At 38.8% G+C, this 17,482-nt stretch overlaps 2 protein-coding genes across 9 annotated transcripts in view; one reads left to right on the top strand and one right to left on the bottom strand.

Annotated features, from left to right (window-relative positions):
* The window catches only part of USP37 (ubiquitin specific peptidase 37), an 88,192-nt gene extending 86,929 nt beyond the window's left edge, over window positions 1-1,263 (bottom strand). For 3 of the 5 annotated variants that reach the window (XM_079135185.1, XM_079135186.1, XM_079135187.1), the window contains exon 1: window positions 637-856. The gene's annotated coding sequence lies outside the window, so the exon portion shown is untranslated. Of the gene's footprint in view, window positions 1-636; window positions 857-1,122 lie in introns of those variants that run through there. The other 2 variants (XM_079135189.1, XM_079135188.1) reach the window with 2 other exon arrangements.
* A 9-nt stretch (window positions 1,264-1,272) lies between these two features.
* CNOT9 (CCR4-NOT transcription complex subunit 9) overlaps window positions 1,273-17,482 on the top strand; it is a 42,392-nt gene continuing 26,182 nt past the window's right edge. For all 4 annotated transcript variants that reach the window (XM_079135203.1, XM_079135202.1, XM_079135205.1 and 1 more), the window contains exons 1-4: window positions 1,273-1,433; window positions 10,166-10,345; window positions 12,514-12,629; window positions 14,168-14,277. In XM_079135203.1, coding sequence (XP_078991329.1) covers window positions 1,410-1,433; window positions 10,166-10,345; window positions 12,514-12,629; window positions 14,168-14,277 — 430 coding nt within the window. In that variant the 5' untranslated portion in view covers window positions 1,273-1,409. The remainder of the gene's footprint in view (window positions 1,434-10,165; window positions 10,346-12,513; window positions 12,630-14,167; window positions 14,278-17,482) is intronic.

A 17,482-nucleotide genomic window follows, 5' to 3' on the forward strand; every position in this document is an offset into this window, starting at 1 on the left:
CCTTCTAATTAAAGACTTTTCAGGCACAGGCACCCATAAAGGCACCCATAAGAGGCATTTACACAGAGCTGAAATTTGGAGAGCAATACCACAAAACTACTATAGGACACCACTCCAAAACACGGCATTTTGCAACCAATTATCATTTCCTTTCTTGGCCATGACTTAAAATAGGTAAACCTGACAGCTTGATGTGATAGCTAGATATGGGATGCAATCAAATGCACGACAAAAATACACTCCATGCCTTTTAATGGAAATGATTAAGATGATGAAGAACGGTCAAGACAGAGATCAAGTATCATGTCCAAGACCTGATGAATGTGGGGCAACGAAGTCATCAAAACAGACAGCAGGCCTAGTTAGGGGGCAAGCCGCGGACAACAGCCCCAGAGTAAAGGGGCCAGGTTCAAGAAGAGGAAGGAGCGAGTGACAGTACAGAACAGGTCAAAGGAGAAAGTGGAGAGGGAACACCCAGATGAGTACCTGTGAAACCCAGATAGTGTACAGGGGCTGTGGGCCAGCTGAGCAGCAGCGGGGCGAACTCTAGGAGAGTGAACGCTGAGTGGGCGGACCGCACGGGGGAGGGGGGTAGAGAAAACGGCTCAATTGAGAAGCTGCTCTGGGCCGCCTTACCTGTGCCTGAGGGTCCGAAGCCCCGGAACAGGCCTGCCGGAAGCACAGAGTTCGCGTAGAGGGGGAGGAGCCAGGGGTACCGAAGGAAGGGACACTGAGCCCAAAAAAGCTATGCGGCTCACTCCCCCTAGACAGCGAGAGCGGCTGATGGCGGGAACTGTGACCACACGCAAACACACACGCAAGCACGCACACTCGACGCGACCAGACCAGGCGCGTGCGCGACGGCTGCAAACTCCGCCCCGCTTACGCCTTCGCCCCGCCCCAGAATCGAGCGACGCCTAACCCAGGCAGCCCCGCCCCTGCCGTGACTGTGGTACGCATGCGCACTTTTCACCCCCACTCCCTACTTCGACCTCCCGTCGTTTGCCTCCTAGTCAACCCTGTTGGGCATGCGCAACGCTTGTCCTCCTAAGCCTGCTGGTCTTTTCCCGCCCTTCCCTGGCCTTTGGAGGCGGGTCAGAGTTCGCGCTCCACTGGGGATACCTGCTTGATGCCGGGGAGTGCGGGAACTAATAGGTCACAGAAGTCTTTTCGGTCCTGAATTTTCAAATGACAAAGGACGTACTCCGGGACTGTTAACTAGGCCGAAGGCTAGGAGGCGGGAAGAGGTTGTGTGGGTGGGGTCAAGGGTGAGAGGTCAGAGAGCCACGAAGGGGGCGGAGCGAGTGGAGGCCGATGGCGGTTCATCTTCTTCGGCGGCGAAGGCACTGAAGCTGGGACGCGGGTCGGGCGCGTCCGGCGAAGGAAGGAGAGCGGCGGCTGCTCCCAACATGCACAGCCTGGCCACGGCAGCGGTGAGTGGCTGGGCCCACATCCTTCTTCAGCCCCTCGGTTCCGCCTCCGCTGGCTCCCTGCGTCGGGCCCGAGCAGAGCCGCTTCTGCTCCCCGCGCGCGATCCCCGGCCCCCTCCACACCTCGCCTGGACGGTGTTGGAACCTGCCTCCACTTTCCTCGCTGGACGCCTCTCGCGGCCTCCCGCGCGGCACTTCGTTTCTTTTTATCGCCAGCGGGGCCTGGTCCTACGTCGGCAGCGCCCTCTGTGCGGCCTCGACCGGCCATTCATTGATTGATTGCACTTTCCGACAGTTTCAGGGCACCAGTCGTGTGCAGGGCGCCGGCAGGGATGAGGGAAATTCGTGGGCAGACTGACGCATCTGGTGCGCTTAAAAATCACCGCCTAGGCACATCGCAGCGGGAAGGAAAATGGCTTCTGACTCCAGCCAGTCGCTTTGCATAGAGGCCCGGAAAAGTGCATATTATTGCATGTGACTTATGGTTCTCTGCATTTAAAATCTTTCTCGCACAATTCGTTTGACCAGCTCGATCTTTAAACAAGAAATACGGATATTGTAATTGACCTGTGTGAAACAACCTCTTGGGCTTCCCATTGCATATTTAAAGTCTGGACTCCTTATCGTGGCCTACAAGGCCCTATATATTGTGGTCCTTTTCCATGTTTACTGCTTTGTTTTATGTCACTTGCTTCTTAAGCTCCAGCTTGCTCTTGTAAATGAACTTTTCCACTCCAGGATGCACTTTCTGGCCTCTATGCCTGGAATGCCCTTCCCGTCTCTCCCCACTGACAGACATACAGCATGTGAATCTAACTGGTTCCTTTTCTCTCAGGTCTCCACCTAAATCTGCTTCAGTGAATCTCCCTGACCACACTATTCAGAGTAGCTTGTAACTCCTAACTTTGCTGTCAGAGCAACCTTTACAGCACTCATCCCAGTGCGGAATTATAGGACTTGTTTACTTGTTTGTAGTCTGTCTCTGTTGTCTATTTCCCTGTTGAGTGCAGATGGAATTAAGGGCAGGAACAGGGATCCCATTTACTTGTTTTCCCCAATGCCAGGACAATTCCTAGTACAAGGTAAGGAATCAGTTTGCTAATTGAAAGACTACAGATAAGGAAAGTGACCACTGAGCATATATAACCATAAAGGGGAAAAGGGATCATTTGATTTGAGCACACTCCTCAGAAGGCCATTCCCACTTTGATTTCACCAAGGGCAAGTGATTTAAGGAGAGTTATGTACTAAAATTACATGGGGGCGGGGAAATGACATATACTAAATAGAACAGGAAAAACTCTTAATTTTAAATATAAAATGAAAAATCCAGCTGATTATAACTAATCTATAGAAAACATTGCTTCTTGAATTTGATCTCTATTGGCATTTCTAGAACCATTAATATCTCTCTCCTCTAACCATGTTTCTAAGAGTTTTTCACTATCAAAGTGAAAAGGTATCTTTTATGGCTCTCAGTTGAGTATAATTTCTTTAGCTTTTTTTGTTATTTGAAATTATCCCTATAATTGAGAAGAAGGAAGTTGGAAGGTGTAGTTCTTGCTTGTAAGGAAGAGGCTATAAAAGGGAAATTCTTCCAAGGTTGGCTCTCAAAATCTGATCATGTCTTTCCTTGATCATATACCTTTGATATCAAGCCACTCTAACAGATAACTTCCAGACTCTATAACTATTTATTTTCTTTTTTTCCCCCAGTTGCACCTTAATGCATCTTTGAAACAGTCATTAGAACTGTAGTACATTATTTAAATACTCAATACATTTCTTAATCTAATTTACAATTCCTTACAGTAATTTAAAAATTTGAACTTTTTGATGCATTTGCACTTGTTATGCTGTTTGGACCACACAGCAACTCTGACAAGTTCATTTGTACCACTCATTCATACTTTTATTTTTGATTAATGATAAAACTGAAACAAAAAGTTGAGCCACCTCCTTCTCAATCCTTCATGTCTTTCCTTAGACCAAATTGCCTTTAGTCTTCTGATCTGAGTAAAAGGCCAGTAGTTATGTATCATTCATTACAAATTGAGAAGAGTTAATACTTGCACTAGTGCCCACAATATGCCAAGCTAAACAACAGGAAAATCATCCCTGTAGGTAGGGAGACAGAAAGTACTATCAAAGGAGAAGGTGATCATATGTGAACGTAGGATTTTCTTCCCCTGTGGGAATATAAGTGATATAGAGTTACGTGAAGAAGTATCTTAAATTTTGACTTGAGTAGTATTTTCTTATACTAAAAATTTATAGTTTAGTAAGTTCTTGTCATTATAGAATACATCCTATCTTTTTTGGGGGGGTGGGGGTAGTACCAGGGATTGAACTCAGGGGCACTTGACCACTGAGCCACATCCCCAGCCCTATTTTTGTATTTTATTTAGAGACAGGGTCTCTCTGAGTTGCTTAGCACCTCCCTTTTGCTGAGACTGGTTTTGAACTCGTGATCCTCTTGACTGAGGCTGCTGAGCTGCTGGGATTACAGGCCCGCACCACTATGCCCAGCCATCCTATCATTTTCGTTACTGCTACCAGAGAATATAATTTCCTTCTTTCTATTAAATGGGTACAGAAATACTACACCAAATTATTCTAAAAATTAATAAGAATAACAAATTGTTCTCCACTTGGCAAGGTTCATTTACTGGTTAAATAACTCTTGATTCCTTCCTTGATAAAGTAACATACTACTAAGTTGCTTCAGATTAATAGAACTACAGGTCTTCTCATGCCATAGGTTTTCTGTAACATATCTTCTGTTGGGCTAGTGAAAAAGACAAATGTACACCTTTCCCTAATGCGTTAGATATGCATTTAAAAATTCTTCACTGGTTTCCATTGCAATTTCAGCATGTCTCAACTCTTGTCTTTCTCTCACTGTCCAACTAACTAGTAGCATCATTAATTGTTTTATCTTTTTGTTGAAGCTGTGACTCCCAGATGTCCTCCTTAGTAGCAAGTAGAACTATGCACTCTACAGGATCTAATTCACTGCTTTTCCCAAGTCTCCCACTGAAACTCTAAGCAAATTGCCTGACTTCTCTTTGCTTATTTACTTCCATTTTTTTAAAGTTATTGAAAAAAGCATTTAGTTCTTATTTTAAAAACTTAATGAGAGTAATTAAATTAATACTTTTTGGGTTTTAGGTTTCAGTTTGGTTTGCGGCGCTGGGTATAGAACCCAGGGCCTCATGCATGCTAGCAAGCATTATATCACTGAACTATCCCTAACCCTAGAAAGTTCATTTTCTTAGTGGAATTTCTTATTATGTTGACATGCAAAATTACGTCGAGCCACTTCCAGACTTAAAATAATTTACATTTCAAACTAATCCTGTTATTTACTGTCACATTTTCTTTTTTTATGTTTTATGTGTTTTTTTATGGACTTTTTTTTTTTTTTTTTTTTTGGACACCAGGGATTGAACTCAGGGGACTTAACCACCAGCTTTTTTTTTATACTAGAGACAGGGTCTTGCTGAGTGCCTCACTAAATGCTGAAACTGTCTTTGAATTCTGGATCCTCCTCTCTCAGCCTCCTGAGCTGCTGGGATTATAGGCATGTACCACTGCGCCTGACTTAGACCTTTATTTATTTGTTTATATATGGTGCTGAGAAGTGAACCCCAGTGCTTCACACTTGTTAGGCAAGCACTCTACCACTGAGCTACAACCCCAGCCCTACTGTCACATTTTCATTGGTAAGAAAATAAAGAGTTATTCTGGCCCTTAAACATAAAGTTATATTGATAATTTGGCTATTTTCTGTTTAAGAAAGCTATCAACATTAACTTTTTAATTTCCTCAAAGGGGATGATAATTTTTCCCATTTATCAATAAATGGATGTTTTACTTAAAATAATTTCTAAATATCTTTCTACTTTTCACATTAAATGTTAAGATATTTCAGAGATAGAAGACCAACTGTCAGTTGTGATACTTGGAGTTAATCATTGATCTCTCACTTTGGTAAATATCTTGCCTGTGCTGAGCTTTGTGGAAAGAAAAATAAAAGTGTTACCTGAAATACATTTTCCATGTACAAACTATTGAACAGAAATGGGGAAACATGCCTGTCACCGTGACACATACCTATAATCCCAGCAACTCAGGAACCTGAGATGAGGATCACATGTTCAAGGCCATTTTGGGCAACTTAGCAAAGGACTGTGGATGTAACTCAGAGGTAGAGCTGTTTCCTAGTATGTATGAAGCCCTGGGTTCAAGTCCGAGTACCACAGAAAAGGGAGGACAGTTCCCTGATAAGTTTTGATATATATATATTTTTTAATATTTTAGGTGTAGGTGGACGTAATACCTTTATTTTATTTTTATGTGGTGCTGAGGATCAAACCCAGGGCCTCACGCATGCTAGGTGAGCGCTCTACCACTGAGCCACAACCCGAGCTGATAATATATTTTTAAACACATCTGTTGAAAGGAAAGGACTATTGACTTTAGCAGGTTATAATTAAAATATAATAATGTACATCAGCCTTTGTTCATCTGTGGTTAAGTGTTGAGGATGATAAATCATATTCTAAATCAGACTTCTCCTAAATAATTTTGTCTGCGTATATAATTGAACTGTTTACCCAAATCTAGCTGTTAGTGAACTATGTCAGAATATTAAACTTGAAGTTCCATAGATTCTTAAATAATTTCTTTAACTTAAGAGGGATGTTTACAATTTCAGTCCTGTATACCAGGTAAAACACTTCTAGAAAGAAATAGCTTAAATCCAATTCTGTCATACCTTCACTGTGTGACAGCATGTTAACCTGTTTTCTCTTAGATTTTTTTTTTTAATTGTACCAGGAATTGAACCCAGTAGGGCTTAGCCACTGAGACACATCCCCAGCCCTTTTTTATATTTTATTTAGAGACAGGGTCTTGCTGAATGGCTTAGGGCCTCACTGAGTTGCTGAGGCTGGCTTTAAACTTTCGATCTTCCTGCCTCGGCCTCCCAAACCACTGGGATTACAGGCCTGCACCACCATGACTGGCTTCCTCTTAGAATTTTGAGAATAAAGTGAGATAATATATAGTGCCTGGGACTTATGGTGCTCCTCTCCTAATAATAATTTCTAGAAAAGGCAGTCCTAATCTATAGCAGCAGAAAATATTCATGGTTCCCTAGGACTGGTTGTAGGGCTTACTGAAAGAGACATTAGAGAACTTTCTGGGGATAATGGAAGTGATCTACATCTTAATTGTGGTGGTTACTAGATGTATAAATTTGTCAAAATTCATTGACACATACTTAAAATGGCATGCTTTGTATGCAAATTATATCAATAAAATTGATGTCTCATAACTGAGAACTGAATGAAGTAATTTCTAAGGTAGAAATGACTAACCCTAGTAATTATTTAATATAGTTTCCCCACCTTAACAATAATAAAATTGAGGCTTGAAAAGTTAATGACTTATCCTAGGTTACAAAATTCTAGAAATGGCTAACCTGGGTTTTGAAGCCATGCAGACTCATAATTCAGTGCGTATTCATTCCATTTATGTACTTAGGTAGTTATTTGCAAATTGAGGAGTTTCCTGGTTTTTTATTTGTTATGCATTTTTATATTTGGTTCTGCAAGAAGTTCATGAATTACCTAAAATTATGTGTAGATTTTTGTTTTTGTAATTGTGTTTTTCTGAGGAAAAGATCCATAGTTTTCATTTGTTTCTTGGAGAGTCTGGGCCTCAAAGAAATGTTAACCTCTGTTCTTGTGGTCAGTACCCTACTGTTGATAATGTTTTTAAGTTAGGTAATTTCTAGGGGAGAATCATTGGTGACTTTGCTTATCTACCACTGGGCCATGTGTGCTACTACATTAAGTTCCATATCAACCACAGCTTCAGATATGTATAAGCAGATTAAAATTAAGAGAGTTATATCATCTGAACTAGAAATCTTTAGAGGATTTGAGATAGGGTCACACTGTGTTGCCCAGGCTGACTTGAAACCAGGCTTCTATGATCCTCCTGCCTCAGCCTCCCAAGGTGGAACTACAAGTATGTGCTACTACACCCAGCTTGATCTTTGGATTGAGATGAGGAGGAAATCTGCCCACTGTTGTCTACCCACAGTTTCAGTGGTTATAAAATGAGGATAGTACCCTGTTGTAAACCTACCTTAAGTAAAACTGTCTTTAAAAATACACACAGTTCCCTCTCTTCCCTCACCCATTCTACCCCTTCTTTCATTCCCCATCCCTTTTAGGAAGACTGTAATTTTTAGATTCTCTGTTTTTATGAAAGTTATGCCTAAATAGCCCTTGGTATTCAGAAAATAAGATAGATTTTGAGTTTTATTACCATAGGATCTAATGAGGGTCAGGCACCGTGGTGTCCGCTTGTATGTAATCCCAGCGACTTGGGAAGCTGAGATAGGAGGAATGCAAATTCGAGTTCAGCCTCAACAACTTCCTAAGCAATATAGAGAAACCCTGTCTCAAAAAAAAAGAGTAGAAAAGGCTGGGATTGTGACTCAGTGGTTAAGCATCTTCAGGTTCGGTCGCCAGTGCCATAAAATTCAGCCTGTGTTTCCACTGATATTTTAAGGTGATGCAAAACTCTAAATAAACACATACCCTTCTTCTGGTAGGAATGACAAATACTATAATTTTTGAGTTGAGAATTTTATCTGTAGCAGCGTGGAAAGGGCAAGTGCTTGAACAATACCGTTTTTGCTTTTGGAATTGGAGGAGTTACTCTTCTTTCAATCTCGTTGCCTTAGGAGCCTTTGATTCATTGAGGAACATCACCAGTGAGAATTACAAAACAGCTTTTAGCAGTTTACTGTAATAGAAGTTGTAAGAGACATAATAATTCACTCCATTTTGCCAACTTGTGATTCATTCTGTCAGGCAAGTGAAATAAGTATCAAGATAAAAGCTTATCAAGCTTCCACTTATAGAAGGCCATTATTCAGATTGGGTAGAGGAAATTTGAGTCCACCTCAAAGTCCATCTCATACTTGTCTAATCTTCAATGAAAGCGGTTCTTTTAGTTGTCTTTCCATCTATGCAGTGGGTAGGTCATCATTCCATCACACCAAGATGTAGTGGGAACTTGTAAGTACCATGAGAAGCCAGTTCAAGAAATACAGTTCAAGACAGCATTTGAATATGAATCTTCATACCTGGGTGAATTGAAAAAGTTAACTCTTCTGAGTGTTAATTATCTCATCTGCGAGTATAGCTCACCCTTCTCTACCCACCCACCCTTTTATGCTTCACGATTTGGGAGATATTACATGAGAAAATATTGGGCATAGGAGATAGAAATAACCACTAGCTGGGCACGGTGGTGTACACCTGTAATCCCAGCAGCTCGGGAGGCTAAGGCAGGAGGATTGAGAGTTCAAAGCCAGCCTTAGCAAAAGTGAGTTGGTAAGCAATTCAATGAAACCCTGTCTCTAAATAACATATAAAATGGGACTGGGAATGTGACTCAGTGGTCAAGTGCTCCTGAGTTCAATCCACGTTACCAAAAAAAAAAAAAAGAAAGAAAGAAAGAAATCATCATGAGTTTGTTGGAAGTTTATAAGCTTAGAAATAGCAGTTATAATGATTTTGCCAGTCTGCCATCTTATTTTCAAGATAAGAATAATTAATGAATTTAACCACAGTTAAAAGATTATTTGGCAAATATGGAGAATTACAGAAATGCTCAAATTTAGAAGGAATGTTGCGATTCTTCAGCACAGCAGTGAAAGCATGTTTAAAATTTTGCATAGTTCTGATGTAAGTTAGTAATGGATGTTTTGAAAGGTATGGACTCATCAGTATATTTATATAAGAATCATTTGGAGGGACTGGGAATGTGGTGCAGTGGAGTAGTGCTTGCCTGGCATGCACAATGCCCTGCCTGGGCTCAATCCCTCACATCACCAAAAAAAAAAAAAATCAGGGAAAGAGCTTTTCCATGTCATATGGGTTTTCTGGTCCATGGAAGAGGATATCAGAATTAATGAGAAGGAATCAGTAATGAATGGAAAGTGTATAAAAATTTTCCTCCTCAGTAACTAATAGTTTTAAACAAATGTTTATGCAGAAGCTTTTATTGTTTTTTGGTTTTGGGTTTTTTTGTTTTGTTTTTGTTTTTTGTTTGTTTTTGCGGTGCTGGAGATTGAACCCAAGGCCCTGTGCTTGCAAGGCAAGCACTTTACCAACTGAGCTCTCTCTCCAGCCCCTTACTGCATATTGTGAAACATAAGGCTCCTGTGTAGATCTCCAGCCTTGGAAATAACTATTGGTAACATGTGGAAGCCTGTTATAGGTTGTTCTGAACCCCCTTTCTTGTTTTTTGTGGGTTTTATTTTTTTTACTATTAGTACATATAGAACTGTCTTTATTAAACTTCATAGTATCCGTTATAGACATGTACCAATAGTTATTTAACCAGTCCCTCATTGATAGATGTGTGCTAGTTTCTGCTTTTAAAAAGTACAACTATAAACATACTGGTGTGTCTTCAGTACAACCTAGTTAAGCTTCAGGATAAATTCCTAAACAGGAAATTATTAATGGGTATGAGCATTGATAACTGACAAATAGGTTGAACTGGTTTACATCAAGGGTATATATTAAGCAAAGCTCCCCTGATATTTATGAAAAATTCATTCACTCTAAAGCACTATTGTATGAGTAAGATTTGGTTTGATTGTAATTAACTCACATTTTCTTTTTTTTTTTTTTCCCCTGCAGCCTGTGCCAACTGCACTGGCTCAGGTAGATAGAGAAAAGATCTATCAGTGGATCAATGAGCTGTCCAGTCCTGAGACAAGGGAAAATGCTTTGCTAGAGCTAAGTAAGAAGCGAGAATCTGTTCCTGACCTTGCACCCATGCTGTGGCATTCATTTGGTACTATTGCAGCACTTTTACAGGTGGGTTTATATCTGCAAGTGGCAGTCTTTTTCCTTTTTTAGGTGGGGCGGGGATTGAATCCAGGGCCTTGCACATGCTACACAAGTGTACTACCACTGAGCAGCACCTTCCAGCCCTTCCCACCCCCCTCGGTACTGGAGATTGAACCTAGGGCCTTGAGCTATATCCAACTGAGCTATATCCCCAGCCCTTCCTTCCAGCCCCTTTTAAAAACTATTTTAAGCTGGGTGGGATGGGACACACCTGTAATCCCAACAGCTCAGAAGACTGAGGCAGGAGAATTGCAAGTTCAAAGCCAGCCTCAGCAATTTAGCAAGGCTCTAAGCAACTCAGTGAGACCCTGTCTCTAAGTAAAATATAAAAAAGGGCTGGGGATGTGGTTCAGTGGTTGAGCACCCCTGGGTTCAATCCCTGATACAAAGTATATATGTATTTTGAGACAGGATCCCTCTAAGTTGCCAAACTGGCCTTAAATATGTGATCCTCCTGCCTCAGCCTCTCAAGTAGCTAGAATTATAAAGTAACTGGGATTAATAAGCTTGCACCACCATTCATAGCTTAAAGGATGATGCTTTTTTTTTTTTTTTTTTTTTTTTTTTTTTTAGTTGTAGATGGGCACAATACCTTTTATTTGTTTAATCTTTATGTGGTGCTAAGGATCAAACCCAGTGCCTCACACATGCTAGGCAAATGCTCGGCTTAACATTTGTAAGAACCTGTTTTAGAAAAGCCTAAGGAGTTTGTTAAAATGCAGATTCTTGCATCTTGCCCAAAAGATTCAATTTGTGTGAGTTGGGTCCTAAAATCTATATTTTAAACAAGCCTGATTCTAATGCAAGTGATCGTAAGAACTATACTGAGAAATACTGGTTTAGGAGTACTACAAAATAAATCTTCATATTGGGGAAGAAAGTGGGTATTACAGTATAAAAACCAAAAGGTATAATTTAGGAACTATGAAATTAAAAGGATTAAGACAAAGATATAACAGCTGTAGGATTAAAGAGATACTCTTGTGCATTAAATAATAAATAATTAAAGTTGGATTTAGACCAGAATGGTCATTTGGGGAGTAAATAAAATTATACAATTCTGTGATACCAAAGTAATGGAAATGATCATCCTTTAAAGTAATTCCCCCAAATTCCTAATAATTAGGTTAACTTTTCAAATCTGTTAAATAAATTCAAATGTTATCCCTGTTGCCTGTAGCTAATCAAGTTTTGTTTATTTGTTTTGGTTTGTGGTTGGTTGGTTGGTTTGCAGAACTAGGGATTAAACCCAAGGCTTCATGCATGCTGGACAAGTGCTCTACCACCAGCATCTGTCCTGAGCCCAAGAAACTGTATTATAGGAACTTTTTTTTAAAAAAGTGTTTTTCTAGGGGCTGGAGTTCTGGCTCAGTGGTGGAGCACTTGCCTGGCATGTGTGAGGCCCTGGGTTTGATCCTCAGCACTGCATATAAGTAAATAAATAAAAGATCCATTGACAACTAAAAAAAATTTTGTTTTTTATTAAAAAAATGCTTTTCTAATTATAGATGGGTGCGGTACTTTTATTTATTTTGTAAAGCACTCTACCACTGAGCCACAACCCCAGCCCCTTTAGGAACATTTTGCATAATGGTTTTACAACTAAAATAAATGACTGTATTCAACGCGTCATCACTTTTTAACTGAGTACATATGGTACATTCACTGCTGTTTATACCTATCCTCACTCATAGGCATGTCCATCTGTTCCTCTTTTGCAGTTACTACCTAACCAAAATCAGACTTCTTTGTGAGTCACTTTGGTTGACTTATTAATACTTTCTGGCCAGCAGTTGCCTCATTATAACTTAAAGTAGGATGCTGACAAAAGGAGAAATTATAAAAATAAAAGGGTCCCTCAGGGGAAAGACTCAGTAGCTGCAGGATCTAAGGAAAAAAGTGTAGGTGACTACAGTTGTTTCCATAGAAATCATCCTAGAGACACATTTAGAAATGTCTTGGGTAATTAGTCAAATATACTTGTAATCAAAAGATAAGAGTACTGTTTATTTGTACTCCTTCTTTGATGCTTATAGTTAAAAAGATTTTTTGTTTTTGTTTTTGCTTTAGTACCATGTGAATTAATTTTATAATTAGTTATTCCTGTTCATCTGGTGCTGATTTCCATTTTTTAGGAAATTGTAAATATTTATCCATCTATCAACCCACCCACCTTGACAGCACACCAGTCTAACAGAGTTTGCAATGCTCTGGCATTACTGCAATGTGTGGCATCACACCCAGAAACCAGGTAAATGCTTTGGGTGAGTTGGTACGGGGAGGTTTATATGAAAACAGTACTAAACTGTTGCTGAGTGATGAGAGGAGGGGCGTGTAGTGTGTGTATCTTCAGGACTCTTTTTCTCATTCATAACAATAAACTTTAAAAGTTCATTGTTCACATCACAGGAAAGGAAATATGTGTCAGGCTTACAGCTACTTCTCCATCCCAAATCTATCATACACAACTTTGAGGCACTGTACATGGTATATAATAGTAATTTGTAAATATTATTTAAGCACGTTTTCCCACTGAACCCATATTTGACTTCAGAGTCCTTCTTAACATAGGATTCTAGGCAGCCTCTCTAGTAAATAGAAATTGGCTTGAAAGTTGAAATTCTTCTTGCCATTTTCCCATATCTGGAAAATTAAGAAAAGGGAAATATCCTGTTCAGAAATCTGTTTTATGGCTCTTATATCCCCTGAAACATTTATTAAAGCCCTTTTTCTCTTCGTTGAATTTCCTTATGAAAGCTCAGTGTTTTGTTGGCCCTGACCTTTCAGAGATTTAGAAAAGTTAGATACAAAATTATTTTTAAGCACTTAACAAAAATGCAAGAATAACTTGTTAAAAATTATGGGTGTTGGCTCTGCTACAAAGTATAACTATAAATGACATAAAGTAAAAGACTGGTTATAAGAATGAATCCTAAACCAGGCAGGGTGGTACATGCCTGTAATCCCAGCAGTTTAGGAGGCTGAGGCAGAGAGATTGCAAGTTCAAAGCCAGCCTCAGTAAAAGCAAGGTGCTAAGCAACTCAGTGAGATCCTCTCTCCAAATAAAATACAAAAAAGGGCTGTGGCTGAATGCCCCTGAGTTCAGTCCTCAGTACCTAGGGGGAAAAAAAAAGAATGAATACTAACTGTTTGAAAGGTCCTAACAAAAAAGAAAAATGTGCATTTAAACATAGTAGATAACCCTTATGATGGCTGCTTTGTCTTATCATCTTGGTTTATAAGTTTTATCTCTTTAGTCATAAATTAGGTGAGGGAGGTAACCTAGGAGAATCTCCTGGGCTTAATAGCATTTTGTGATCTGTTTTTTAAAATCCATTGTTGGATAATTTAAGTTAAATAGTTTTTAAGGTATGTCATGCTAATTACAGAGAAATGTGTCCCTTATCCATCTGGCCTGGACTGGCGTTGTTCACTACAGGCACCATTAATGTTTTGAACCAGATAAGTCTTTATGGTGGGAAAAGAAAAGCACAAGGGGACTGTCCTATGCATTACAGGATGTTTAGTTGCCTCTCTGGCCTCTGTCCATTGGATGCTAATACCCTTCAACATCCCTCACTTCTGGAACCAAAAACGAATCCAGACATTGTTAAATGTCCCTTAGGAGCCATAGCACCCTATTTGAGAACCATTGGTTGAACCTAATGATCTATAAATTTCCTTTCTAAGGTTTGTTATAGGCCTTACAGAATTAACTGCTTGGATTTGAATGTTCAGGATACTTCGATATCAGTTCCAGGCTCTAAATGTGATTATTTTTTCTTCCAGGTCAGCTTTTCTTGCAGCACACATCCCACTTTTTTTGTACCCCTTTTTGCACACTGTCAGCAAAACGCGTCCCTTTGAGTATCTTCGGCTTACTAGCCTTGGAGTTATTGGTAAGTTGTTAGGGTTGTTTTGCAAGCTTGAAATTCTCATTCATAATAGTGCTCTAAGTTGAATGTTTGTCTTGCTTCTTATGGCTTATTCATTTTGTCTTTGAGGTTATCTCATTCACTAATGAGTGAGTTATCAGAAACATCATAATGATTGTTGAGCACCATTATAAATGTTGTAAGGCTTTGAGGACCAATATTTAGGATTCAGTTCAGTATGTATATAGAAACATTTGCTGGCAAGGGACAGTGAAGAGTAAGAATTTGATTCAGTGGAATATTATTAGAGGAATAAAAGTTTGATTTTGAACTTAACTTCTTTTAAGATTTTTTTTCACTTCTAAGCTCTTCTCCCATAACTTGAGGGGTTTACTTTCTGCTACTTTACCTAGTTAATTTTGTTCATACTCTACTTAGTGTTTTTATCTACATTTATTATGGGGGATATAATATGAAATACTTATGGCTCAAGAAAATAACATATTGGCTATTTCAAACCTCCTAGGTAGTAAGGAATTATCTTTGGAATATATATTATATTATGGAATTCATACATTCAAGAAGATGCCAAATCACCCTTCCTTTCTCAGCGTCTTTCTCTGTGCTTGGGTATTGACCAAAAACATAAAAATATTAAGTACACAACTTGGTTGTGTTATTATTTTAATACTCAACATATGTTTGTGTCCCTATGGTTATGAATCATAAATCAGGAAATAATTTTAATATTTGGTGTTTCTAAGAGTACATTTTATTCTTCTAAGGAGTAATCATTACCTTATATGCTCCAAATAAATGTTTTTGATTTTTGCATCTCTTTAGAAATATTTTCCCAATAACATTCTTTTCTGCTTTTAAGCTATCAGAATTTTCCATGTAGGGCATCGACATAATTCCAACCAAAAGAAAATACTTAGATCATTAATTCTTTCTTAATTCATCCTACTTCTGCTGGTTTTGTTGACCACTACGGTGGGATGGTGCATTTATGAGATTTAGGTTAAAGGTTAAGAATGAGACAATAAAATAGATGTAGAGCATACATCTATAATCCCAGTAACTCTAGAGCCTGAGGCAGGGTGATCCCAAGTTTGAGGCTAACCTCAGCAACTTAGCAAGACCCTGTGTCAAAATAAGAAAATAAAGTGCTTGGGATATTAACTCACTGGCAGAGCACTCCTGGGTTCCATACAAAGAAAGCAAGGAAAGAAGGAAAGAGAATAAGGGAGACGAAGAAAAAATGGCTTGCTGTTCAAGAATTATCATGCAAGTTTATATATAAACAAAATGACGCGTAAGAGAAATTAACTGGGCAAGGTGGCACATGCCTGTAATCCCAGCAACTTGGGAGGTTCAGGCAGGAGGATGGCAAGTTTGAGGCTAGTGTCAGCACCTTAAAACCCAAATTACAGGGGGGGAAGGAAAAAAATAACGGAATGAATCAAACATCATTACTGTATGTAAATGTATGAATATGCAAATGGTATGCTCTTACTCCATGTACAAACAGAAACAACATGTATCCCATTTGTTTACAATAAAAGTAAATTTTTTTAAAAAACTCGCATAACAGTAGACATATTAGAGTATCAATCCACTGCTTATGACTTTGAAATATTTTAAAAAAACTTTTTTGCTAATTCTTGAAGAAACAAAGGGTTAAATACTTTAAAAAAAAAAACCCAAATTACAAAAAAGGCAGGAGGGCAGAGACAGACTAGGGATATAGCTCAGTGGTAGTTTCCCCAGGTTTAATTCCCAGATGCGGGGCAGTGGAGTACCAGAAAAATTACTAGGAACTATTTGAATCTGAATAAAAATGAAAACAAAATACCAGAATTTATGGAATGTAGCTAAATCAAGCTTAGTGATCCTACATTATGTACAATCAGAAAAATGAGAAATTATGCTATTAAAAAAACTACAAGAAGCAGCAAATTAAATCAAACAAAAGGGAGGTAATAATAATGACAGTTAAAGAAGAATGAAAACAGAAAAACAAGAGGTAAAAATCCATGAAACCAGGTAAAAAGCAGTGGAACCAGGCTGGGAATGTAGCTCGGTGATAGTGCACTTCTCTAGCATGCATGAGGCTCTGGGTTTGATTCCCCAGAACCGCAAAAAAGAAAAGAAATGAGTGAAACCAGAAGTTGATTCTTTGGGGGAAACGTCAATAAAGATTACAAGTATGAATCAAAGAGGGTAAAGGATAATAAGAGAGTATTAACAACTCTAAAAAATTAACAACTTAGATGAAATGGGAAAATTCTTTGAGAGACATTGTTTATTAGATTGCACTCAAGAAATCATCAATGTTTATATCCATTCACAATAGCTAAGGTATGGAACCAATCTAGGTGCCCTTCACTAGATGAATGGATAAAGAAAATTTGGGTTATATACACAATGGAATATTACTCAGCTATAAAGAAGAATGAAATTATGGCATTTGTGGTTAAATGGATGGAACTGGATACTATCATGCTAAATGAAATAAGGCAATCCCAGAAAACTAAAGATTAATGTTCTCTTTGTTATGCAGATGCCAACACACAATAAGCAGGGGAGGGAAGAATAGAAGTTAATTGGATTAGACAAAGGGGAAGGGAGGGAGGATGGGAATAGAAAAGATAGTAGAATGAATTGAACATAACTTTCCTGCGTTTATATATGAATACACAACCATTGTAACTCCATGTGGTGTACAACCACAAGAATGGGAAGTTATATTCCATGTATGTATAATATGTCAAAATACACTCTACTCAACTGTCATATCTAAAAAAAGAAAAGATAATCTGAATAGTCTCATATCTATTAAATTGCTTTTGTAGTTAAAAACCTTTGAACTTAAAATACTGTAGGCCCAGATGGTTTTACTGGTGACTTCTACCAAAAATTTAAAGAAGAAATAAACCAGTTCTGCATATCTCCACAACATACAGAAAAGGGGATACCTTTCAGCTTTTTGTGAGGCCTGTATTACCCTGACTATAAAACCAGAGACTTTAAAAGAAAAGCAAATCACAGGCTAGTATCCCTCATGAACACTGATGTAGAAATCTTCAATTAAATACTAACAAATCTAGCAATAAATAAATAAAATCATCATGAATATAAATTTGGTTCAACTTTCCAAATATCAACCAGTATGATTGACCTGTCAACAGAAGAGAGAATAAAAAGTCTTATGATCATTTCTGTCCAG

The sequence above is a fragment of the Sciurus vulgaris genome (genome assembly GCF_902686455.1).
Source record: "Sciurus vulgaris genome assembly, chromosome: 3".
In the NCBI taxonomy this organism is placed as follows: Eukaryota; Metazoa; Chordata; class Mammalia; order Rodentia; family Sciuridae; genus Sciurus; species Sciurus vulgaris.